The sequence below is a fragment of the Mobula hypostoma genome, chromosome 18, assembly GCF_963921235.1.
Source record: "Mobula hypostoma chromosome 18, sMobHyp1.1, whole genome shotgun sequence".
Classification (NCBI taxonomy): Eukaryota; Metazoa; Chordata; class Chondrichthyes; order Myliobatiformes; family Myliobatidae; genus Mobula; species Mobula hypostoma.
In genome coordinates this window covers 11,977,185-12,002,796 of record NC_086114.1, presented here as the reverse complement: position 1 = coordinate 12,002,796, position 25,612 = coordinate 11,977,185, and the positions used below count along the sequence as shown (strand labels likewise).

Here is a 25,612-nt window from a genome sequence, read left to right as displayed (position 1 = left end):
TTATAAAGAAAGTATATTTACCAATTTTTCAACTTTATCGAACAGTTTTCAGGAAAAGAAAAGAAAGATAAAAGGGCCCATTACAGTTAAACCAGTCTAAATGTGCACATCAACTGCACTTGTTTCCGTAGTAGCTGGGTCTATTGCTTTACTCACGGCGCTGAATTCCCATCACCAACCACAGGTAGAACTTGCCTTCTTGGAATCCTTTATGTCACAAAGCACTCCTTGCATTAGGGTCTCCCCTTCGGGTGGGATCCTCTAAGCACCTTCCCTGGTGCTCTCCTCTCTGCACCTTCCACCAAAAGACCCCAAACCAGACTACTATCCTTTAGGAAGCTGATCCCGCCCAGCTCTCTCGAATCTTCCATAGTATCCCACTGGGCAGAGAGTTACAACGTAATACAATCCCGATGGCTGACACAACATTCCGAAGTTGGACAACATGGCTCCTTATCTTTAGCCGAAGCCAAAACACTCTTGCTAGCAGGACACATTGCTTTTTCAGAAAACAGCTAAAATAAAAATACCTCGTAGCATAGCAGTAGAAATCTTAACCAAGGCATTGCATTTGCAATTATCTTTATATGATGGATCCAGGACAAGTCTTCTGTGATAGTGACACCCTGGAGTTTAAAGTCACTGACCCTCTCCATTTCTGATGAGTACTGGCTCATGGACCCATGGTTCCCTGTCCTGAAGTCTACAATCAGTTCCTTGGTCTTGCTGGCATTGAGTGAGAGGTTGTTGTTATTACACCACTCAGCCTCCTATATGCTGTTTCATTGCCCCCTTTGATACAGCCCACAACAGTAGTGTCATCAGCAAACTTGTATATGGTGTTGGAGCTGTACTTAGCCACACAGTCATAAATTTTCACATTTACACTTCGGACTTCAACTACTGCACAGGGTCTTGTCACCTTCAGAAGTTTTCGGATGACTCTGCCATAGTTGGATGCATCAGCAAGGGAGATGAGGCTGAGTACAGGGCTACGGTAGGAAACTTTGTCACATGGTGTGAGCAGAATTATCTGCAGCTTAATGTGAAAAAGGCTAAGGAGCTGGTGGTAGACCTGAGGAGAGCTAAGGTACCGGTGACCTCTGTTTCCATCCAGGGGGTCAGTGGTGGACATGGTGGAGGATTACAAATACCTGGGGATACGAATTGACAATAAACTGGACTGGTCAAAGAACACTGAGGCTGTCTACAAGAAGGGTCAGAGCCATCCCTATTTCTTGAGGAGACTGAGGTCCTTTAACATCTGCCAGATGATGCTGAGGATGTTCTACGAGTCTGTGGTGGCCAGTGCTATCATGTTTGCTGTTGTGTGCTGGGGCAGCAGGCTGAGGGTAGCAGACACCAACAGAATCAACAACCTCATTCGTAAGGCCAGTGATGTTGTGGGGATGGAACTGGACCCTCTGATGGTGGTGTCTGAAAAGAGGATGCTGTCCAAGTTGCATGCCATCTTGGACAATGTCTCCCATCCACTACATAATGTACTGGGTGGACACAGGAGTACATTCAGCCAGAGACTCATTCCACCGAGATGCAACACAGAGCGTCATAAGAAGTCATTCCTGCCTGTGGCCATCAAACTTTACAACTCCTCCCTTGGAGGGTCAGACACCCTGAGCCAATAGCCTGGTCCTGGACTTATTTCTTGGCATAATTTACATATTACTATTTAATTATTTATGGTGCAACTGTAACAAAAACCAATTTCCCCCGGGATCAATAAAGTATGACTATGACTATAGGTGTAAAGCAAGTAGAGCAGGGGCTAAGCACACATCCCTGTGGTGCTCCCGTGCTGATGGAGATTGTAAGGAGATGCTTTTGCCAATTTGAACTGACTGGTGTCTGCAAGTAAGGAAATCTAAGATCCAATTGCACAAGGGGTTATTGAGACCCTGTTCTTGGAGTTTACTGATTAGTTTTAGTTTCCTGATGTATGCACCTTTGCTGTCCAGTTGTTCCAGGGTTGCGTGTAGAGCCAATGAGATGGCATTTGCTGTAGACCTGTGGCTTTGGTTGGCCAATTGGATCGGACCCAAATCGCCACTCAGACAGGAGCCAATATGCATTAACACCAGCCTCTCAATACACTTCATCACTGTGGATGTAAGTGCCACTGGGCGATAGTCAATGAGGCAGGTTACCACTCTCTTCTTGGGCACTGATGTGACTGAAGCAGATGGGTACCACACACTGCTGGAGTGAGAGGTTGAAGATATCTGTGAACACACCAGCCAGTTGGTCAGCACAGGTCTTCAGTACTTAACCAGGTACTCCGTCTGGACCAGGTGTTTTCCAAGGATCCACTCTCTTGAAGGCAGCCTGCAAGTCATCTTCAGATGCTGAGACCAAAAGATCATCGGGAGACTTGGGGGTGCGTGATGGTTCCTCCCTGTACTGGTGGTTAAAGCAAGCATAGGAGGCATTGAGTTTTGGGGACCTTAATGCCTATTAGTTTGGTATGGTCACAAGCATTGAGGTACAGTGAAAAACTTTCTTTTTATATGCTGTCCTTACGGTCCTTACAGAATATTTAATCACGTCAGCACATTGAGGTAGTACAAGGGAAAGCAATAACAGAATGCATACTGGAGTGTTACCGTTACAGAAAGAGTGTAGTGTAGGCAAACAATTAGGTGCAAAGCAAAAAAAAAAAATCATGACATGTATGAGTGATGATAAGCCTGATTCTGATATAGGTCTCTAGTGTGGACTGAGAGTGGGGAGGGGGCAGGGAGAAGGGGAATCATGGTTGGGAAAAGGGGAAGGGAGGGAGGAGAGAGCGAGAAGCATCAGAGAGACGTTCTGTAATGATCAATAAACCAATTGATTGGAATCAAATGACCATGTCTGGTGTCTCATGCCCCAGCACTCCTTCACTGTCAGCTGTCACACACCCCTCCTGTGTCACTTCACCCTCAGCAATCCCAACATCCTTTTCTCCCACCAGCTCCGTGCTCTAGGTTGACAAATACAGTACTTTTCAAAAGTCTTAGGTTCCCTAGATATATGTACCAAAGACTTTTGCACAGTATTCTGTGTGAAGCTTGTTATGTTGCATATATGTTCTATGTTTCATGTACTGAGATATGATGAAAAATTGTCCTGCATACTGATCTTACAAATCAATTTATTATGACGGTGCATTAAGGAAGTACAAGATAAAACAATAACAGAACACAGAATAAAGTGTAACAGCTAGATTGTGGGGACAAGAGTCCTCATCATGTCAGGGAACCATTTAATAGTCTTACAACAGCAGGGCAGAAGATGCTCCTGAGCCTGGTGGTATGTGCTTTCATGGTTTTGTATCTTCTGCCTAATGGAAGAGGGGAGAAGAGAGAGTGTCTGGGGGGGTTAGGGCCTTTGATAATGCGGTCTGCTTTACCGAGGCAGCGAGAAGTGTAGGCAGACTCCAAGGAGGGGCGGCTGGTTTCCATGATGTGCTGAATAGTGTCCACGACTCAATGCGGTTTCTTGTGGTCATGGGCAGAACTTTTGCCATACAAAGCTGCTATGCCCTGTGAACCAACGAATGGTTAATTTTAAATTGCGCCTTCAATTTTGTATCTGTGTAGCAATACTTAATTTGAAATTGGGTACTTCTATGCTAGTTGGTATTGCAGACTGTCCCAATTTAATAACTTTGACCACTCTGGGAGGAAAGGCAGAGCTGAGGCCAGTGAAATGTAGGGGAAATGGGCTGAAAAACCAGCCAGATGAGCCTCTGGATCACAAAACTGTGCGAGTACAGATTCGGGGTGTGATGACGCTGAAGGGCACCTGGAGAGGAAATGTTGTAAGTCCTTTGCCTTGCGTTTATTTCACAGTGCCCAGAGTTTACCAGTTACGTCGGGCATGAGGTTATACTGGAGCGGTTACGGGAAGGCCGAAGAATGTGCAAAGACATGGAGGAACTTCTGAAAATGAGGTGAGATTCAACTGAGTTTTCCACTGAGGCAAATATTTTAAGCATGCAAAAGCCACCCCCAAATAACTGTGGCTTGGAGCAAATGGAAGCTGCCACCGAGATCCCCATAGGGCGGCACAATAACAGTTAGTGTACAGCCATTACTGTGCCAGGGACTCAGGTTCAATTCCCACCACTGTCAGTAAGGAGCTTGTACGTTCTCCCTGTGATGCTTGGGTTTCCTCCAGTTGCTCCAGTCTCCTCCCACACTCCAAAGGCAACAAAGCTGCAGAAATGCCAGCAGAAGCTCCAGAGACCTCATCCCTGGGAGAAGAAGGATCTTCGCCTTGAAGGTGTAGAGATGGGCTACACCTGCCCAGGACAGAGGACTCCGGTGAGCTGCTGTTGGCGGCCTTTGCCCCCCATAGGGGTGACATCCTTAAGAAGCAGCAGCAGCAGCAGCTGGGGGTCAGGCAGTGTTAGTGTTTCAAGTTGAGACTCTCCATATGGACTGGCTTTTCTAGAGCTTCGCAGATCTTTGTCTTTACCCTTGCTTTAGAAATTACAAGTTACAACCAGCCCATGCTGCTTAATTACACCTATGTGACCAATTAACCTACCGACGAACTTCTTTAGAATCTGGGAGGAAACTGGAGCACCTGGAGGAAACATATGTGGTCACTCCTCGCAGACAATGGCAGGAATTCCCCCTCCCATTCCTTCAAAGAAAAAAATTCAACACCTCCTGTCCCCTGCTCTCCGGAACTGTGATGTGGGTGGCTGTGATGGGAAGAACAAAATTCCATCAGCTAGTTCCTCCTCCAAATACTAACTTTACCCCATTACATCTTATGACTTCACCATTCTCCTTGTCTGTCCAAATCTGAATGAGCTGTAGTTTTCTCTATTAAATATTGGGAAGACCAAAGCCATTGACTTTGATTCACATCTTAATCTCTGTTCCTCACCCATTGACTAAATTCTCTTCCCTGGTCAACTTGCCGCTGGCAGTTCAACTTCAGGCTGAACTTTGGTGACCAGGTCCGGTTCCTCCTGTCGTGTACAATGCCACTCAGGGACTTGGACAAATATTATATTGTGACTGTATGTGGTATTGTAACCACGTGCTGTGTGTGACTGTACATGTATTGTGCTATGCACGTTGACCTCAGAGGAATGATATTTTGTTTAGCTGTATATGTGTGTGTGTATGGTTGAATGAGAATTAAAAATTGAACAAATAACAGATTAGCAATAAATACTGAGCACTAGAAGAATAGAAGATTGATGCAGGAAGGCGTCAAAGTCTGACGACTTGTTGTAAGCTGCTCTACTAATACAAGATTAAACTCTTTTTTCAAAGCACTGTGTAATAATTTGGGCTGTTCAAAAGTTCAAAGTAAATTTATTATCAAAGTGCATATATGTCACCACATACCACCCTGAGATTCATTTTCTTACAATAGAACAAAGAAATCCAATAGAATCAATTAAAAACTACATATAAACAACCAATAGATAAAAGACAAACTGTGCAAATACAATAAATAAATAATATTGAGAACATGTGTGTTGTATCCTTGAAAGTGAGTCCACAGACTGTCTTGCCACCTTCACTGTATCTTGGTACATGTGACTATAATAAGCCAATATTATTGTTTGGTATATGAGAGTGAAATACTTGTCTATTTTGCACAGGGCAATAGCAGAAGAGAAGTACGGAAAGGAGCTAATGAACATTGCACGGAAGGCCGGGGGTCAAATGGAGCTGAAGTAAGAGAAACGGATCTATTGGAGTCGGTTTATGCATCTAAACCGATATTGGTGCCTTTCCAATAGCTTTAGTCTGCCAGTATATTTTAAAACTAGAGAGTTTTTCTTTAACCTTGGAAAGATTTCACCACAGAGATGATCAGAAATTGAGGAACCACCTTGTTCTTCTGATGAAATTTGACAAACAGTGTGACGTCAGCAGAGGGACGATGCATTACATGAATCCAGTGGTAGATGAATCATCACTTTAAGAGTCTCCAAAATGTCCCTAATGAATTTGCCTGTACAACCTCCCTCAGTAGTGTGTTTTATGTGCTCACCACTCTGTGTTTAAAAAAAAATCTTGCCTCTGACAGCCCCTATACCTTCCTCCAATCATCTTAAAATTATGCCCTCTAGTCTTAGCCATTTCCACCCACCTGATCTATAGCTCTTGCCATATTATACACCTCATCCTCCTTTGCTCTAAAGAGAAAAGCCCTAGCTCACTCAACCTATCCTGATAAGACGTGCTCTCTAATCCTGGCAACATCCTGGTAAGTCTCCTCTACACCCTCTTTAAAGCTTCCACGTCCTTCCTATAAGGAGGCAACCAGAACTGAATGCAATATTCTAAGTGTGGTCTAACCAGGGCTTCGTAGAGCTCTCATCTCTTGAACTCAGTGCCCTGACTAATGTAGGCCAACATACCATACACCTTAAACAACAGGAATTCTGCAGATGCTGGAAATTCAAGCACAACACATCAAAGTTGCTGGTGAACGCAGCAGGCCAGGCAGTATCTGTAGGAAGAGGTGCAGTCGACGTTTCAGGCCGAGACCCTTCGTCAGGACTAACTGAAGGAAGAGTGAGTAAGGGATTTGAAAGTTGGAGGGGGAGGGGGAGATCCAAAATGATAGGAGAAGACAGGAGGGGGAGGGATAGAGCCAAGAGCTGGACAGGTGATAGGCAAAAGGGGATACGAGAGGATCATGGGACAGGAGGTCCGGGAAGAAAGACAAGGGGGGTGTGACCCAGAGGATGGGCAAGATGTATATTCAGAGGGACAGAGGGAGAAAAAGGAGAGTGAGAGAAAGAATGTGTGCATAAAAATAAGTAACAGATGGGGTACGAGGGGGAGGTGGGGCCTTAGCAGAAGTTAGAGAAGTCGATGTTCATGCCATCAGGTTGGAGGCTACCCAGATGGAATATAAGGTGTTGTTCCTCCAACCTGAGTGTGGCTTCATCTTTACAGTAGAGGAGGCCATGGATAGACATGTCAGAATTGGAATGGGATGTGGAATTAAAATGTGTGAAATACCATACACCTTCTTCACAACCCTATCAAGTTGAGTGGCATCATTGAGGGATTTATGGGCGAGGACCCCGTGATCCCTCTGTTCCTCCACACTGTTAAAAATGCTGCCATTAACCCTGCATTCTGCCTTCAAATTTGACCTTACAAAGTGAATCACATTTTTTTGGGTTGATTTCCATCTGCCCCTTGTCAGCCCATTTCTGCATCCTGTCAATGTCCTATTATAATCTACAACGGCCATCCATACAATTTACAACTCCACCAGCCTGAGGGGAAGCCTATGTAGTCACGGGGAGGACTTGCAAACTCCCAGCAGACAGTGGCAGAAATTGAACCATGATCGTAGGCACTGTAAAGCCTGTGCTAACCACTACACCACCATGTCACCCTCCCAGTCCTTTGCTGATTGGAGGACCACTGAACAAGAGTGATGAAGGAGGGGCAAGCAGGTAAAACTGTCCCTTCATTTTAAAAAGTGGTAATCAAGTTTTAATCTGCAAATACTTCCTAGCCAAAGATCTGAAGTTTAATAACAATTATGTTTTGTATGATTATAAATTTTCTCTGAAAGTGGCATCACAGATAGACAGGGTTGTAAAGAAGGCTCTTGGCACCCTGGCGTTCATAAATCAAAGTATTGAGTATAGGAGTTGGAATGTTATGGGGAGGTTGTATAAGACATTGGTGAGGCCAAATTTGGAGCATTGTGTACAGTTCTGGTCACCTGACTATAGGAAGGCTATCAGTAAGATTGAAAGAGTGCAGAGAAGATTTATTAGGATGTTGCCGGGTCTTCAGGAGTTGAGTTACAGGGAAAGATTGAACAGGTTAGGACTTTATTCCTTGGAGCATAGCAGAATGAGGGGAAATTTGATAGAGGTTTACAAAATTAGGAGGGGTATAGACAGAGTAAATGTGAATAGGCTCTTTCCACTTAGATTAGCAGAGATAAATACGAGAGGACATGGCTTTAAGGTGAAAGAGGAAAGGTTTAGGGGGAACTTCTTCACTCAGAGAGTGGTGGGAGTATGGAACGAGCTGCCATCTGACGTGGTAAATGCGGGCTCACTCTTAAGTTTTAAGAATAAATTGGAAAGATACATGGATGGGAGAGGTCTGGAGGGTTATGGACTGGATGCAGGTCAATGGGACTAGTGGAATAATGTTTTGGCACAGACTAGAAGGGCCGAATGGCCTGTTTTCTGTGCTGTAGTGTTCTATGGTTCTAAATGGTTCATTAGGACTGAAGCATGCATTAGATGAGGTGATTTTCTTGTCTCTGTAGGGACAACTGGTTAGGTCCAGTAAGATTGAGTAGATTGATTCTAATTTTGTGATCCTCAAGACTCTAAAGCATTTTGTTCAAGTCTCTCCAAGTAAATATAGGCTTTATTTAAATTGTTAATTAGCACCTTGATTTTAAAAAAGGGATTGACTCATTTGCAGCAAAACATTTCTTAGCAAAGCATGTGTTCATTTCCTGCCTTAAGTGCTATAAAAGCAACTGTTAGAACAGCTTGTGGTTATTGCTGCAGCAAAATAGGAAATGACATAATTGATGAAGAAGTGGGCTTGTTACCATCAAAATTGTTCAAAATCATATGTATTTATGAAGGGTATAGATAGGGTAAATGCAAGCAGGCTTTTTCCACTGTGCTTGGGTGAAACTACAACTAGAGGTCATGGGTTAAGGGGGATAGGGGAACGTGAGGGGCAACTTTTTTTACTCAGAGGGTAGAGAGGATGTGGAATAGTTCAGCATGGACTAGTTTCAACAGTTAAGAGAAGTTTGGATAGGTACATGAATGGGAGGGGTATGGAGGGCTGTGGTTCGGGGGTAGGGCAATGGGGCTAGGGAGTCCCAATGGCAATAGTTCAGAATGGACTGGATGGGCCCAATGGCCTGTTTCTGTGCTGTAGTTCTCTATGATTCTAAGCAGACATAGGGCACACTCTTTGTACACCAACCCCATTCTTACATTTTTTCTTGACAACCTCAATCCTCTATTTCTGTTAGTTTACTGCGATATAACAATGGAAAAAATATTAGGGTTGTGCGTCTGGCTGGAGTCTTAACACTGCATGGTTTCACTAGGCTGCAGTTTCAATACAGCACCAATTCTATATTCAGTGCAAGGGTATTGTTGCTCTAAATGTGGTGTTTTCTGGTGATACATTTCTTTTAAAGATTAGCTTTATTTCTCACACATACATCAAACATGCAGTGAAATGCATTGGTTTGCATCAACAACCAACACAGTCCGAGGATGTGCTGGGGCAGCCTGCAAGTATCGCCATGCTTCCAGCACCAACATAGCATGCCCATAATTACTAACCTGAACCTTGCGACTTTTTTATTTTGGAATGTGGGAGGAAACCAGGACACTTGGAGGAAACCCATGTGGTTACAGGGAGAATGTGCAAATTCCTTACAGGCATCAGTGGGATTTGAAACCCGGTCACTATTGCTCATGCTGTTATGCATTATGCTGACTGCTACGCCAGCGTGCCACCACTTGTGTTTCAGTGCCAGAATGATGGCTAGATTGCTCTTATCTCAATAGTGTTCGATAATGCATTCTGAGCAAATTGTAGGAAGTGTGTAGGTTCAGCCCTGGCAGTGCCAGGCGTAAGATTACTTAATAAGTTTACTTTGAACTTGTACTTTGAAGTTTAGGATTCAAATTGGACCGCTGTCTGTAAGGAGCTTGTGTGTTCTCCTTGTAACTGCGTGGGTTTCCTCTGGATACTCTGGTTTCCTCCTGCATTCCAAAAGGACGTACGGGTTTGGGTTAGTGAGCTGTGGGCATGCTATGTTGGTGCTGGAAGCATGGCGACACTTGTGGGCTGCCCCCGCACATCCTCGGATTGTGTTGGTTGTTGATGCCCATTTTACTGTATGTTTCGATAGACATGTAAACCTCCCTTAATGTATAATTTATGTTAATTTTATAATTTTTGCTACTGCAAAAAGCTAACTTTCACAGCATTTACACTGTGTGTGTGTGTACGTATGCCTGTGACAACAATCATGTTAAACTTGAATGGCAAAGGTTTTTGGCTGTATTTAATTTGTACTTAAAATGCTGATTGTGACTTAACTGAGTCTGTTGACTTCCCTGTGTGTTATTACTCGTCTGGATCAATAGACAGTAAAATTAATAGTAAAGTAGGAACTGCAAGGTTCCATTAGTTGCTGCCGCAATTCTCCAGCAGGCCATGTCAACCTGTCGGAAGAATCACATACAATATATTAGCTGGTTTAAATAATAAACATACAATATATTAGAAGGTTTAAATAATGAGCTTCACACACTCTGGTGCCTTGTGCACCACCCACCAAACTAACAGAGAAAAGACAAAAAAAAAGCAAGGTTATGTGGTAGACTTCAAGAAAAAAACTTATGGAAAAATTCTTCCCCAGATCTTTACGAAAATAAAATGGGTTCCTTGAATGGATGATGCTGAATTACCATTTTGTGGAACCTTTGAAAATTACCTTTTATTCCATATTTATTACTTAGCTCGTACCCCAGATTAATTTTAATTTTATTATATTTAGAGATACAGGCCCTTCCCATCCTTTGAGCCCAGCTGCTTAGCAACCTATATATTAACCCTCGTCTAATCACGGGACAAATTACAATGACCAATTAACCTACTAACCAGTATGTCTTTGGACTGTGGGAGGAAACTGGAGCACCTGGAGGAAACTGACATGCACATGGAAAATGATGTACAAACTTGTTTTCAGAGGATGCCTGAACTGAACTCTGAACACTGATGCTCCCAAACTGTAATAACGTCACGCTAACAGCTACATTAACATAGAACGTTAAACACTACAGCACAGTACAGGCCCTCCAGTTCACTAGGTTTTGCCGCCCTTTTTAACGTACCTTAAGATCGAACTAACCCTTCCCTCCCACACAGCCCTCCAGTTTCCTATCATCCATATGTCTACCTAAGAGCTTTTTAAATGACTCTAGTGTATCTGCCTTTGTCATCACCCCCTGGCAGGGTGTTCCACACACCATCACTCTCAAAGTGAAAGTAAAAGATTGGTATGACTTTAAAGATATTTGAAATCATTAATGCGGTAGGAAATATTCATGTTAAATTTGGGTTAGTTGAAAAACAATTAGTTTAAAAAAAACCTTATCTATGTCAAACAGGTAGCTGTGCGATGTGTTCAAACTGCCCTTGAAGTATTCAATGGAAATTTCGCTGTAGTTGAAATTCTTTTGATAACAGACTGTTTCCAACCACTTTGGTATGTTTTTTTTATAAATCACTAAAAACTATTAAATCGGACTCAAATGGAAGAATGAATTGCCAGTACTTTGCTAAGCTTAAAATAATACTGGATCATACTGAAAACACACTCAGTTCCCAATTTATTAGGTACCTCCTGGCCACTGAGTGTATGCTCCTGGTCTTCTGCTGCTGCAGCCCATCCACTTCATGGTTTGATGTGTTTTGCATTCAGAGGTGCGGTTCTGCACGCCACTGCTGTAACGTGTGATTATCAGAGTTGCTGTTGCTTTCCTGTCAGCTTGAACCAGTCTGGCCATTCTCCTCTGACCGCTCTCATTAATGAGGTGCCTTCACCCACAGAATTGCCGCTCGCTGGATGTTGCTTGCTTATCGAACCATTCTCTGTGAACTCTAGAGACTGTTGTGCATGAAAATCCCAGGAGATCAGCAGTTTCTGAGATACTCAAACCACCCCCTCTGGCACCAACGATCATTCCATGGTCAAAGGCACTGAGGTATTTCTTCCCCATTCTGATATTTGGTCTGAACCACAAGTGAACCTCTTGACGACGTCTGCATGTGTTCATGCATTGAATTGCTGCTGCACGATGCGCTGGTGTACCTAATAAAGTGGCCACTGAGTGTATACTGCAGGTTTAGAAGTATCATCGTACAGGCAAGGATTGACTCTGTACTTCTTCCTTCCTCTACCTGTTACACCGCTGGTGTTTAGGGCAGTACGAAGGTCCTCCATTTCTGGCGGTGTTCAGGGTTTCCTTCATCGTGTCAGTAGCTCGCTCTTCGTTTACACCACTGTCAGTCATGCAAGTCTGGGAGGCTCAGGAATACCTTCACACTCAGATGTCAAAGGATTCTTCATTGCTGTTTCCGTAACAATTTTGTTTTACCGGTCAGAGTTGCTAGCCCTGAGCTGAACCTCAAACCTGGAGGAAAAGTGGACCACTCTTAGTCTGGCCTCTACCCTTTGACCTATTTAGCATGGGTGACCCTACCAAGAGCCAAAGCATAAAACCCCGACTCCAACAAACATAGCTTTCCGGGTCGCTGAGGCACACAAACCTCCAAACCACGACAGGGTTGTGGCCCTCTTGCAGGTCTGTAGATGCAAAACTGCAATTTTTTTAGATCATTGCCTCCTATTTATCAGATGGAAGAGGCCTAAGTGTGTTCTTGTTGCTGCTGTGCAGTCTTGCAGTGAAGCTTAAATTTCAGGCATGGTGACTTGTAAAGGCTACAGAAGAGGTTCACCAGGATGTTGCCTGGATTAGACAGCGCGAGCTATAAGGAGGGGAGGCGAGACCTGATGGAAGTTCATAAGATTGCAAGAGGTATAGATAGAGTTGAGATGTCTAATACTGGAGAAAGTGCATCTTGGGTGAGGGGGAAAAGTTTAAAGGAGATGTGCAAGGCAACTTTTATACACAGAGAGTGTTGGGTGCCTGGAATGGGGTACTGGTGGAAGCAGATATGATAATGGTGTTTGAGAGGTTGTTAGACACATGAATATGCAGAGATTGGAGGGATATGGATTGTATGCAGGCAGATCAGATTAAGTTTCATTTAGCACAGACATTTGTGATCTGAAGGGCTGACTGTGTGTTCTTATAGTCCTTGGGAGAGGAATACTTTGACAAGATGGTTTCATGGTATTGAGTCTACACTGGAAATGATTCTTATTTTAGAATTTGGCTGAGCCGTTTATTCAGGGTGAAGAAGACACGCATCAGCTGGCTGGCTTCCTTATTCTCAGCAATCTGACCGGGTGAACGGACATTGGCTGTCCACGGTGAACAATGATTTTGAGTTATTCGTCATCACAGTACAGACTTCTCTCAATTCCAACCTGCACTTTCAATTCATATTTATTTATCAGATGGACCTTGAAACACACAGCAAAATGTGCAGTTTGCATTAACGACCTAAACGGTCTAGGGGTGTGCGGTGGCAGCCAACAAGAGTCGCTGAACATTCTGGTGCCAACAGAGCATGCCCACCATGTTTAGCAGAACAGCACACCACTGACATAAAACAAATAACAACAATAAAACAACAGCAACAGGACAAATACCTTTCTCCCCCTCTTCCCCCAACCTCTACCACCTCATACATACTTGGGCCTCCAACCCCAGGACAGGCTACCTACTGACCTCCTGACCTCCGACCTCCAGTCGCAGGCCCAAACTCACAGAATCGCAGACACTGAGCTTCTAACCTGTGAAGAAGCCAACCCAGGGGCTTCAACCGTTGGATTCACCAACCTCGGTTCCTCAACCTCCAAGCTTCGATCTCTAGATCACCGACCTCTGGGTTTCAACCCCAGCAATCACTGATCACAGCCCATGATCTCTGGACTTGCTGACCTTAGGACATTGACTTCTGGGTTTTGACCCCAGGAGTCGCTGATCACAGGCTTCCGAGGTTAGGACCTGCTGACTGACCTTGGATCTCCGAACCCAGCACTTGCCGACTTTGGAGATCACCAACTCTCGACCTTGATACAGCTTGCATAGTTTGGATAGAGCTAGAATCGGCTTAATTTACTGTTGAAAAACCACCAGATCGTTAACTGCCTGCATGTGTCAATATCATGTATTGATCTGTTCCACATCTGGGCATCTGAGGTTGATCAGTGGTTCCATAATGGATAGAAACACAACGTTTCATCTCAGAGAAAGGGCGAGCCCCTCAAGCTGTTGTCTCATTTGCACTTTGGCTCAGTTGTTGTAAACTAACATATCCTTTGTACTTAAAGTTAGCCATTCACAGTTTAAGATTCAAAATTGTTTCTTGTCATACGTCAGTACACAAGTGTAAAGAAGAGCAAAGTTATTGTTACTCCAGATCCGATGAAACATAAAACACATAATAAGCATAAAAAACACAGTAAATATAAGTACTTAAGATTAGCTGATAATACATAGACTCATTGTACATACGTAAAGTGATACTAGGGAGAGGTGTGACTGTACATGAAGTGACTCTGATAGGAAATGATAAAGTAGTGGCGGTGGGGGGTTGTTGCAGTGGAGTTGTTGATCAGCCTGTTGACTTGGGGGAAGTAACTGTTTTTGAGTCTGGTGGTCCTGGTGTGGATATTGCGTAGCCTCTTCCCTGATGGGAGTGGGTCTAACAGTCCGTGGGCAGGGTGGGTGGGATCCTTCACGATATTCCTGGCCTTCTTCCAGCACCAGAGGTGACGAGTAGGCTGGTGCCAGTGAAGCTTTAACTACTCGTTGTTGAGACCCCCTCTTCACCACAGTGCAGTTTCTGTAACATAATGACGCAGTGCACCTGTAGAAGGTTGTGGGTACTGTGATAATCTATTGAAGTTTAGGACAAGAGTCTCCTGTAGTTACTAGCTCAAAAGGGCATCGTATTTGGAGGTTTTCCCCTTCCTCGTTTTCAGGAGATTTGAAAGCCCGTCAACTATTGTCAGCAGGAAAGCCATTTACATTGGAATGAGGAAGCAGTGTGGGATCTGTCTGGGTGTTTCAAAATGGCTCTAAACACCTAGTTTTCAAAGGATTAAGTTCAGTTTTATTTGTCACATGTGTCCAGTGACACACGTCATTTGTATCAAATCAAATCAGTGAGGATTGTGCTTGGGGCAGCCCGCAAGTGTCACCATGCTTCTGGTGCTAACAACAGCATGCCCACAACTTACTAATCCTAACCCTACGTCATCAGAATGTGAAAGGGAACTGGGGCATCCTGAACAAACCCACAACTTCTTGCATTTGTGTTTCTCCCCCTCCTCCCATTTCCACCTTGCTTGCCCCCTTTTAATTTTTAAAAATTATTTAAAGATACAGGCCCTCCCGGCCCAATAAGCCCACCGTCCAAATGTGAACAATGAACCTATTAACCTGCACGACTTTGGAATGTGGGAGGAAACCGGAGCGCCCGGAGGAAATCCACGCGGTCACGGGGAGAACGTACAAACTCCTTACGGTCCATGGCGGGAATCGAACCCCAACTGGTAGATCGCTGGTGCAACAAAGCAACGTACTAAACGCTCCACTACTGTGCCGCCAGCTTGCACGTCTAAATGAACTACTTGCTTTTCTATAAAAGAGTATTAAATTAAAGTTGGCTGAACATTCTAGATGTCGAGCAGGATGGACAATTATCATTTCTAGTGGTGACCTGGCGTTTAGAGGATAGCAATACTTTGTTCTTTATGAAGCAACTTAAAAACAATAAATCGTGGAGCTTCAGAGCAAGATTATTCAAGATTGTTTGTCATTCTTCACTATACGAATATAAAGAACAAAATGATTGTTACTCCAGGTCCAATGCAGCATAAAAAAATACTGAGAAAGAACACAATAAAAAAGGCAATAAATATCAATATAAAGGCAATCCTATAAAGCACAATATACAAGTAATTGTTACATACAGTACAGGGACTGATTGTACATGGAGTAAGTGATATGTATGTGATGGTGATGGAGGTGTAGGTCAGCACCACCACCCCTTAACCCATAACCCATGAAGTGATGGAGTAAACCTCACTTTATGATTTCCCTAATTAAAGAAAGCACTTTTTGCACAAGTTGAATAAAATTGTTGAAGTCACATGTGCAATAATATTGGTACTTTAGAACAAAGGCCATATAACTATTTTGCACTGTACTTACTTTGTAAAGTCAGTGGAGAAGTGTTCTTGAGGAACTCTAGTCCCTTTTCAAGAAGGACCTCTTGGCTATGAGATCTACCTCTTCTAAATCAACAACAATCTCATTGGAGATTTAACACCACTGGAAAGACGGAGAGGATCTCCTGTAGCCAACTCTCTGAAGGAGATTTCCAACCAGGCAACAATAGCTCTCTGTGTGAACTTTGCACTCGATCTCAGTGAAGTGCAAACCCTAAAACTTTCCACCGGGGACTAGAGTGTTTTGTGTCTTATAGAGCTTTGTAAAACAAATGATATGGGTAATGTTCAATCTAAATGCACCACCTATTCCAAAGGGACCTATTGAGTGTGATGAAGAACATTCTTTATTAGTCAGAAAAAGAACTTCCTTGCAAAGTGCATACTAATGATGTATTTTCCTCTTCATTTTAGTACCCTGCGAATAGCCTTTGACAGCCTAAAGCAACGTAAGTAGCAGCAGTTTGACTCTTATTAGCACTAAGAATGAAAAAAGATCTAGTACTTTCCCGGTATATATGACAAATTATCTGTAGTATTAATAATGTTTTTAAGGAATTCTTCTGGTGGGAATGACTTCTCAGAAGCAAATTTTATAATTTAGAATGACTTGAATTTATATATTGCAGAACACAGAATGATCCTGTACTGCAGGTCTGTTGCTAAATGCAGCCCGGAGACAAATCCTTTGGTCACCGTGTCCACACTGACCATCAATCATACACTTACAACATCCCAGCACAAATAACAGGAGGTTCTGCAGATGCTGGAAATCCAGAGCAACACGCCCAAAACACTGGAGGAACTCAACAGGTCAGGCAACATCTATGAAGGGGAATAAACAGTCAAACATTTTGGGCCAAGACCCATAGATGGTTTATTCCTCTCCATAGATGCTGCCTGGCCTGCTGAGTTCCTCCAGCATTTCATGTGTGTTAATCCAAAACTAATCACATCCTCACTTCCAAACAAAATGCTGGTGGAACTCAGCAGGCTAGGCAGCATCTATAGGAAGAAGTACAGTCGACATTTCAGGCCGAGACCCTTCGTCAGGACGTCGACTGTACTTCTTCCTGTAGATGCTGCCTGGCCTGCTGTGTTCCACCAGCACTTTGTGTGTGTTGAATGAATTTCCAGCATCTGCAGATTTTCTCGTGTTTGCTCATTTCCAAAGGTGTTTTGAACTTCAAGACATTAAACTAATTCAAACAAAATCATAGGTGTCAGAAATATGCATCTGAGTTTACTTTAAGTGGTAGCATGATGACATATGCAATTAACATTTTTACATTTAACCTGTAATTAATTATTTAAATGGACAAGAATGCTTAATCAACCAATATATATATGCAGGATTACACAAATATTACTAAAATGTTAAATACTGAGCAATTCTCCCCGCGCTCTCATTAGCATCTCTAGATTCAACCACCTGATTACACACTAGGGGCAATTTACAGTGGCCAGTTTACATTCCAGCCCTCGTGTCTGGGACAACCAGAAGAAACCCATGTGATCACAGGGAGAACACGTAAGCCCCACACAGACTGCACTGGGGGAACGGATCTGTGAGGCTGTTGCTTGGTTAGCTGTACCATTGAGCTACCGCGGTGAGGATAGCAACCACAAAGAACCCAGTTAAAGTTGACCACTTCAAGAAATAAATTTAGGTCCCAGCTCTCTGCTGTGTGGTAAGTGACATCCATCTCAACAAGGATGGAACGTCAGCTTAACTTCCATCGGAAATGTGGCTCACCGTTGAAAGTGATGCTGTCTCGACACTGTGTTACAACTCAAACCCTGTTGTACTGACTCGAACTCATAACCTTTTAGATGGTGCATGAACAAAACCTCTTCACTGTACCCCAGTGCTCGTGACAATAATGCAGACATCCCACCCCTCCCAGAAGTTCCGGGAGTCTCCCACATATTAATAGTGGCTCCCTGATGCCTGCAAATTATATACAATACCCCAGAAGTGAGAGACTGAGAGTGAGAGATCCCCAAAAAACGTATAAAACGTACGTCACCCCAGACTACCCTAAAGTGTTCCCCTGCCTAATAGGGGTCAAAAATAATGACAGTGTTGCTCGCTGCACTGTTTGCAACAGTGACTTTTCTATTGCCCATGGTGGGTTAAGACTGTAAAAGACATGTTGAGGTGAGTTTAACAGGTGTCATTCGTTCATTAGCATAGCTAACGTTATTTAAACTAGCTGGCCAGCTGCTAAGGAGCTACTCTATTGCAGACATCCCACCTCTCCCGGAAGTTCCGGGAGTCTCCCGCAAATCGATGGTGCTACCTCCCTGAAGTGAGTTTTTACAGGGTGGGATGTCTGATATGGACCACCGTCTGAAACAAGAGAGCTGCCACAATCACGATAGCATGACGGTTAGCACAATGCTTTTACAGCTCAAGGCTTTCCAGAGTTCAGAGTTCACTCCCAGCGCCGTCTGTAAGGAGCTTGTACGTTCTCCCCATGACCGCTGTGTTTCCTCCTACAGTACAAAGACGTACCAATTAGTGGGTCAATTGTCCTGTGATTAGGTTAGTATTAAATAGGTGCGTTGCTGCAATGCAAGGGCCTGTTCCACACTATACCGAATAAATATTAAGGAAATGAATCAAGCAAACTAAACTAGCATGTGATGTAGTAAAACTCCTTACAAACAAGGTGTTAAATTGGCTTTGTTGTCCATACAATTACTCAGTTGGTTTCAGCACCAGGGGATGTGGATACGGCTACTGCTTCAGTGTTCATATCTCTGGTGTTCAGGAAGTTACAAATGATGAGCTTGAATCCTAGCATCATCCAAGCCTTGGGATGCTGGGATCTGGACATAGGGAGCTGGAAAAGTCTGCTGCTGTATGCAGTAGATTCAACACCACATTTTTCTTGATTATCTCTCTCTCTCTCTGTGCAAACATGCAGCAATCGTGTGTGATTTAATGACTATATTATCACCATGTTATGCCATCCACAGTTTGAAACGTTAGTCTTTTAATGACATTGTTTTTATCTAGGGGCACAACACAGTAACCGGCCCTTCCTGCCCAGTGAGCCCACACTGCCCAATTAACCTACCAACCTACGTAAGTTTGGAATGTCAGAGGAAACCAGAGCACCTGGAAGAGCCCCACATGCACATGGGGAAAACATACAAATTCCTTACAGACAGTCCTGGGGATTGAACCTGTGCCGACGGCCTTGAATAGTGTCGCGCTAACAGCACCACTACCGTGCCATGCCAAAGATCTGCCCTGATTGAGTGGGAGAGCAGAAACAAGGGGCTGAATGGCCTCAAGAGAGGGAGAGACTGCCTACGAGTCTGTGCCAACTACCAAGCGTCTATTTATACCAGTCTCCATTCCATTCCCCCCATATTCCCATCAAGTCCTCCCGATTCTAACCCTCATCCACACACTACGGGTGCAATTCACAGGGCCCAAAGTACCCTCCTACCTTGCACATCATTGGGATGTGAGAGAAAACCAGAGCACCCAGAGGAAACCCATGTGATAATGGGGGAGGATGCAACTCCTGAAGACAGAGGCAAAACTGAGCCTGTGTTGCTGGCTCTGAATTAGTATTAGGGTAGTTATCATGTTAAGCAAGCAAGCAGTTAATTTATATAGCACTTTTCAAACACAAGGCAGTTCAAAGTGAAGAAGATATAAAAATCAAGTATCAAATTTCAGACAATATATAAGAGAATTAAATCACACAAAAATAGATATGATAAATAGAAGTTACAGTGCAGAAGATTCTAATTAAAAGCTATAGCAAAAAGAGAAGTTTTAGTCCTTGATTTAGAAGAGCTTAAAGTTGGGGCAGACTTCAGATCCTCTGGAAGATTATTCCAGATATGTGGAGCATAGTAACTAAAAGCTGCTTCACTGTGTTTAGTTTTGACCCTGGGGACGGTAAGCAGACTCGCCCCAGATGACCTGAGAGCTCAGGAAGGTTCATAATGCACCAAGAGATCGGAGATGTATTTTGGCCCCAGACCATTCAATGCTTTATAAACCAGAAGTAATATTTTAAAGTCAATCCTCTGATGTACAGGAAGCCAGCGTAGTATTCTGAGAACTGGAGTGATCTTGGGCTTGGTCTTAGTGACGACTTGAGCAGCAGCATCCTGAATGAGCTGCAGCTGTCCGAGAGATTTTTTTTTTACAGGGACCTGTGAAAACACCATTACAGTAGTCAAACCTTCTAAAAATAAATGCATGGACAAATTTTTCAAAATCTTGCTGAGAGATAAGCCCTTTAACTCTCGCTATATTTTAAAAATGGTAGTAGGCTGGCTTTGTAATCGTCTTAATGTCGCAGTTGAAGTTGGAGTCCATCACAATACCAAGGTTTCTGGCTTGGTTTGTGATCTGTAACGACAGGGATTCTAAATGTTACACTAGCTTGCCGCCCACTTTTATAACCAAGATCTCTTCCTACCATCATTGTTATTAACCTTGTCCATGCATATTTGGTCTTCCCCAGATAAGTTATCTCACCATTTATTTAAATTACCATTCGATTTTTTTCCTCACCATCATTTTATTTCTGTTAATTTTCTGTGCATCAGCTTGCTTAATGGCCCTTTCTAATAGAGTCGGCACCCTGTGATTAGTTAGTTAAACCAAAAGTTAGTTAAAACTTGGAATTTTTCCACCCTCTCCAAGTGCACTTCAAGCACTTCACACCACTCCACACAACAGGGCATCGATGCTATTCCAGTTCGCAGTTGAGTGCAGGTGTCATCTGTAAGGAGTTGGCACATTCATGCCATGAACTGTGTGGATTTCCCCTGGGTACTTGCGTTCCCTCCCACATTCCGAAGACCTACTGGTTAGTAGGCTAATTGGCCAATGTAAATTCTCCTATGACTAGGCCAGTGTAAAATTGGTGGGTTGTTGGGCGGTGTGATTCGTTGGACTGGACTGGTCTGTTTGGTGCTGTATCTCTAAATAAACAAATAAAAATAATCGGTGGGAAACTGAGTCCCGAGTTGCTACAACTGGTGCGGCGATGTACTTCCAATCGAGTGAAAGCAAATTCCAAGCAGGGAATGGAGAGCAAACCCCCACCCACACCACCCCCGCCACTGCCACCTCACCCTGGCTTAACTCAACATGCCGTGATCAGAAGTGGAGACACAAGTGACCGCAGACGCTACAATCCGGAAACATGCGCAAACTGCTGGAGAAACTCTGCAGGTCAGGCGGCGTCTGTAGAGGGAAATGGACAGTCAACGTTTTGTCCGGATCTCTGCCTGACACGTCGACGATCCATTTCCCTCCATAGATACTGCCAGACCCGCTGATTCCTTTATAAATTCCGTGATCGAGCTTGGGCTGTGAAGTTTACATGGGCACTGATCTACCCAATTCTGTCCCACACATATAACATATTCCTTCCCTCAGTCGTATCTGTACACATGCTACCTCCAACCTCTGAACACAAAGGTAATCGCGGACAAAAGGTAATCTTATTGAAAAGCTGGTGTTGATGTGGGTGAAAGAAACTAAGAATGAAATTACACTAAGTCCGCTTGTTGCGCTTTCCAGAGCTGGAAAATGTGGGGAACCTACACATTCAGCTGGGCGCTGAGCTGAAAGAGGAGGCAAAGAGACTAGAGGATTTCCGGGAGAGGCAGAAGGAAACGCGGAAGAAGGTAAAAACTGATGATAGGTGAAGACTTGGACATGAAGTAATACTGCTCCTGTAACGACTGTGAGCTAGGCAATGTCTGTACAGAGTGCAGTCTGGTCCGATGGTGTTCCATTATGTCTGTACAGAGTGCGGTCCGGTCCGATGGTGTTCCATTGTGTCTGTACAGAGTGCGGTCCAGTCCGATGGTGTTCCATTGTGTCTGTACAGAGTGCGGTCCGGTCCGATGGTGTTCCATTGTGTCTGTACAGAGTGCGGTCCGGTCCGATGGTGTTCCATTGTGTCTGTACAGAGTGCGGTCCGGTCCGATGGTGTTCCATTGTGTCTGTACAGAGTGCGGTCCGGTCCGATGGTGTTCCATTGTGTCTGTACAGAGTGTGGTCCGGTCTGATGGTGTTCCATTGTGTCTGTACAGAGTGCGGTCCGGTCCGATGGTGTTCCATTGTGTCTGTACAGAGTGCGGTCCGGTCCAATGGTGTTCCATTGTGTCTGTACAGAGTGCGGCCTGGTTCAATGGTGTTCCATTGTGTCTGTGTAGACTGCGGCCTGGTTCAATGGTGTTCCATTGTGTCTGTACAGAGTGCGGTCTGGTCCGATGGTGTTCCATTGTGTCTGTACAGAGTGCAGTCTGGTTCAATGGTGTTCCATTGTGTCTGTACAGAGTGCGGTCCGGTCCAATGGTGTTCCATTGTGTCTGTACAGAGTGCGGTCCGGTCCGATGGTGTTCCATTGTGTCTGTGTAGAGTGCGGTCCGGTCCGATGGTGTTCCATTGTGTCTGTGTAGACTGCAGTCCAGTCCGATGGTGTTCCATTGTGTCTGTGTAGACTGCGGTCCGGTCCGATGGTGTTCCATTGTGTCTGTGTAGAGTGCGGCCCGGTCCGATGGTGTTCCATTGTGTCTGTACAGAGTGCAGCCTGGTCCAATTACTTATGACTTAATTAACCTTTACATTCCAATTGATATAAACTAATGCAAAATCTTCACAGTCATAGAACACTACAGCCCAAAAACAGGCACTTCAGCCCATCTAGTCTGTTCTGAACCATTAATCTGCCTAGTCTCCTCGATCAGTACCCAAACCATAGGCCATCAGACCCCTCCTACAATATACCCATCTGAATTTCTCACCTCTTCATCGACTATCAGCAAAGTGTTAAAATTGCAGTTGGTCAATGCAAGGGGAAATTAGCTGAACTGTACAGTGTGTTTCTATTCTAGAAAAGTGAAATTTACAGTCATAAAATGCTAGAGCACAGAAATGGGCCCTTCAGCCCGTCTAGTCTGTGCTGAGCTATTAAACTGCCTCCCCACCTGGACCAAAGATAGCAACCCCCCCATCCCTCTCATCCATGTACTTATCCAAACTTCTTTTAAATGTTGAAATCAAACCCGCATCCACCACTACAGATAGCAATTTGTTCCAGTCACAGACCTTCCTCTGAGTGACATTTCACCTTTCACGCTTAACCTATGATCTCCAGTTCAAGTCTCACCCACCTCAGTGGAAAAAGCCTTTTTGCATTTACCCTGCATTTACCCCTCATAATTATGTATACTTCTATCAAAACAATTTAATTTTACATTATGTAAACTTCTTAGCTCCTTGTAGCCCAAGTACGGCTTGTTTGGGAACGGTACAAGTTATTCATTTTTGGTAGTATTTTGTCTACTGCCTTGATTTTTCTTTTACTTACTGTATCTTCCTCTACAAAATCCCCAGCTACCACCTCTTGCTAGGATTCGGGCGTTAAGTCATTAGTCAACTGCAGGTAACTTCCACTGAGAGGAAGGATCAACATTCCACTCACAGGGGCAAATGGTCTGATCGTGATCTCCCTAAATGCCCTTTGAAGGAGAAATCAATAGGAAATGATCAAGAGCAGTCTTCCCATGATTGGCTTCCACTGTGAGGCCCACTGCTCTGTGATGTCCAATCAATAGGCTGTTTGCTAGCTCAATAAATGAAGAATGGCCAATTGGCACAGGTCTTTCGAGGAGGTAAAGGACCTTGAATCACTACCTTCAAAAAATGTTCTCTGAAAATTGCAGACCGAGCTCTGCTGGAAAATTAGTCTAATCTACTCAATAGCTTGCATTTGAGAGGGTGACCTTACTGATCGGGAAGTCATAGAGAGATACAGACTCTTCTTCCCACTGAGTCCACCCCAACCATCAAGCACCCATTTACTTCAATCCTTTTTTTTGTCCCACATTCTTATCAATTCCCCCAGATTCAACAACTCACTTTCAGAGTAATGTCGATTTAAAGTGGTCAGTTGACCGACTGATCCACATGATTTTGGGATGAGAGGGGATGATCAAAGGCCTTGCCGTCACGAGGAGAGAGTGCAGATGGAGCCCGAGGTCAGGATTGAACCCGGGTTTCTGGTGCTGTGAGGCTGAGGCTCCACAGACTGTGCCGGCCTCTTCAGAGAAAGGTACCTCAGCCACAGCTGGCTCTCTCATTCTCAGGTCTAGACCGAATACATATACTGTAGCGATGGCAAATCACAAAAAGGAAGCAGACACACAGTCCTTGTGTTTGCATAACTGTACAGACTAAAAATCCATGAGCAATGACAAAGTTCAAAGATCACCAGGTTCTGACGGCATTGGATATCCATGTGTTCCTCTACCTGTGTTTCAGTAATTGATACTATTTGTCTAGTGTTTAGGTTTTTGTATAAACTCTTTGAACATCAGCTCATCTTTCCCAACAGTTTGAAATTTCTATGGAGCGCATACAGAAGAGTAAGGTGGCCTTGTACAAAAAAACCATAGAGGTAAGCTAGAATTGTAAGAACATTGCCAAACTGAATTCTGTCCATGGTCGATGGTCTTCAAACCTGACCAATAATTATAGTGGCACCTATGAATACCGCAGAAACAGTGACCCGGGTTCAATTCCTACTGCAGTTTGTGAGGACTTTGTGTGCTCTCCCTGTGACTGTGTGGGTTTCCTCCCAGTGCTCCAGTTTCCTCCCATGGTCTGACGATGTACCAGTTGGTAGGTTCATTGGTCATTGTAAATCCTACAGTGATTAGGCTAGGATTGCTGGGCGGCGAAGCTCGAAGTGCTGGAAGGTCCTTTTCTGTTCGGTATCTCAATAAAAATAACTAAAGAATTCTTTCTGTAATGAGGAAATTATTTTTTCTATGAAAAGAGTGGAGTGGAAGTTTTAATGTGGAAGCTTTTCAATGATACAAATGGTTACTACCTCTGCTGTAAGATGGGGTAAACCTGGGCGAGCGGGAGGGACTCTTTTCTTCAAAGTAACACACACAAAATGCTAGATAAAGTCAGCAGGTCAGACAGCATCTCTTGATGTTTGGATCCAAGCCCTGCTGAGTTCCTCCAGCATTTTGTGCATTGCTCTGGATTTCCAGCATCTGCAGAATCTTTTGTGTTTACTCCTTTCTCCAAACAATTTCCCTTTTAGTTGTAGAAGCTGGTGACCATATCCAGTGACACCAACATCCTTTACATTACCCAAGTAACCTGGAACAAAGCAGCAAGTTAAATAACCTGAAGAACGGCTGTGGTGGAAAATGGTAGGGCAGTGGTTGTGTACTGGACTAGAAATACAGAGATCATCAGTTCGAATCCCGGCATGACATCTATTTAATTAAATTGTTGATCAAATGCATGTGGATCCAAAATCTGGTATCAGTAAAGGGGCCACAAAACTGCTAATTTCTCGTTTAAAAATCCATCTGGTTTACTAATGACCTTCGGGGAAGGAAATCTAATATCTTCATCTGATTGGGTGTGTGAGTTCAGAACTGTGGCACAGCAACATTGGACTGACAGCTGCTCTCTGACATGGTTAGGCTTCAGGGGAGTCCGTTAGTAAACTTTGGAATGAAAGGCAGTACCCAGAAAAGCAGCAAGTTAATGTGGAGTGAAGCTGGCAGGATTGAGATTGATTGAACACCTAATTACAAGAGGTTCTGTGGACACTGGAAATCTAGAGTATCACACAAAATGCTGGAGGAACTCAGCAGG

The 25,612-nt window shown here is 43.9% G+C and overlaps 1 protein-coding gene across 4 annotated transcripts in view; it reads left to right on the top strand.

Annotated features, from left to right (window-relative positions):
* Positions 1-25,612, top strand: part of LOC134358333 (proline-serine-threonine phosphatase-interacting protein 1-like) — a 116,402-nt gene that overhangs the window by 34,886 nt on the left and 55,904 nt on the right. For all 4 annotated transcript variants that reach the window (XM_063070452.1, XM_063070454.1, XM_063070451.1 and 1 more), the window contains exons 2-6: positions 3,852-3,952; positions 5,630-5,704; positions 16,351-16,385; positions 21,503-21,609; positions 24,327-24,389. In XM_063070452.1, coding sequence (XP_062926522.1) covers positions 3,852-3,952; positions 5,630-5,704; positions 16,351-16,385; positions 21,503-21,609; positions 24,327-24,389 — 381 coding nt within the window. The remainder of the gene's footprint in view (positions 1-3,851; positions 3,953-5,629; positions 5,705-16,350; positions 16,386-21,502; positions 21,610-24,326; positions 24,390-25,612) is intronic.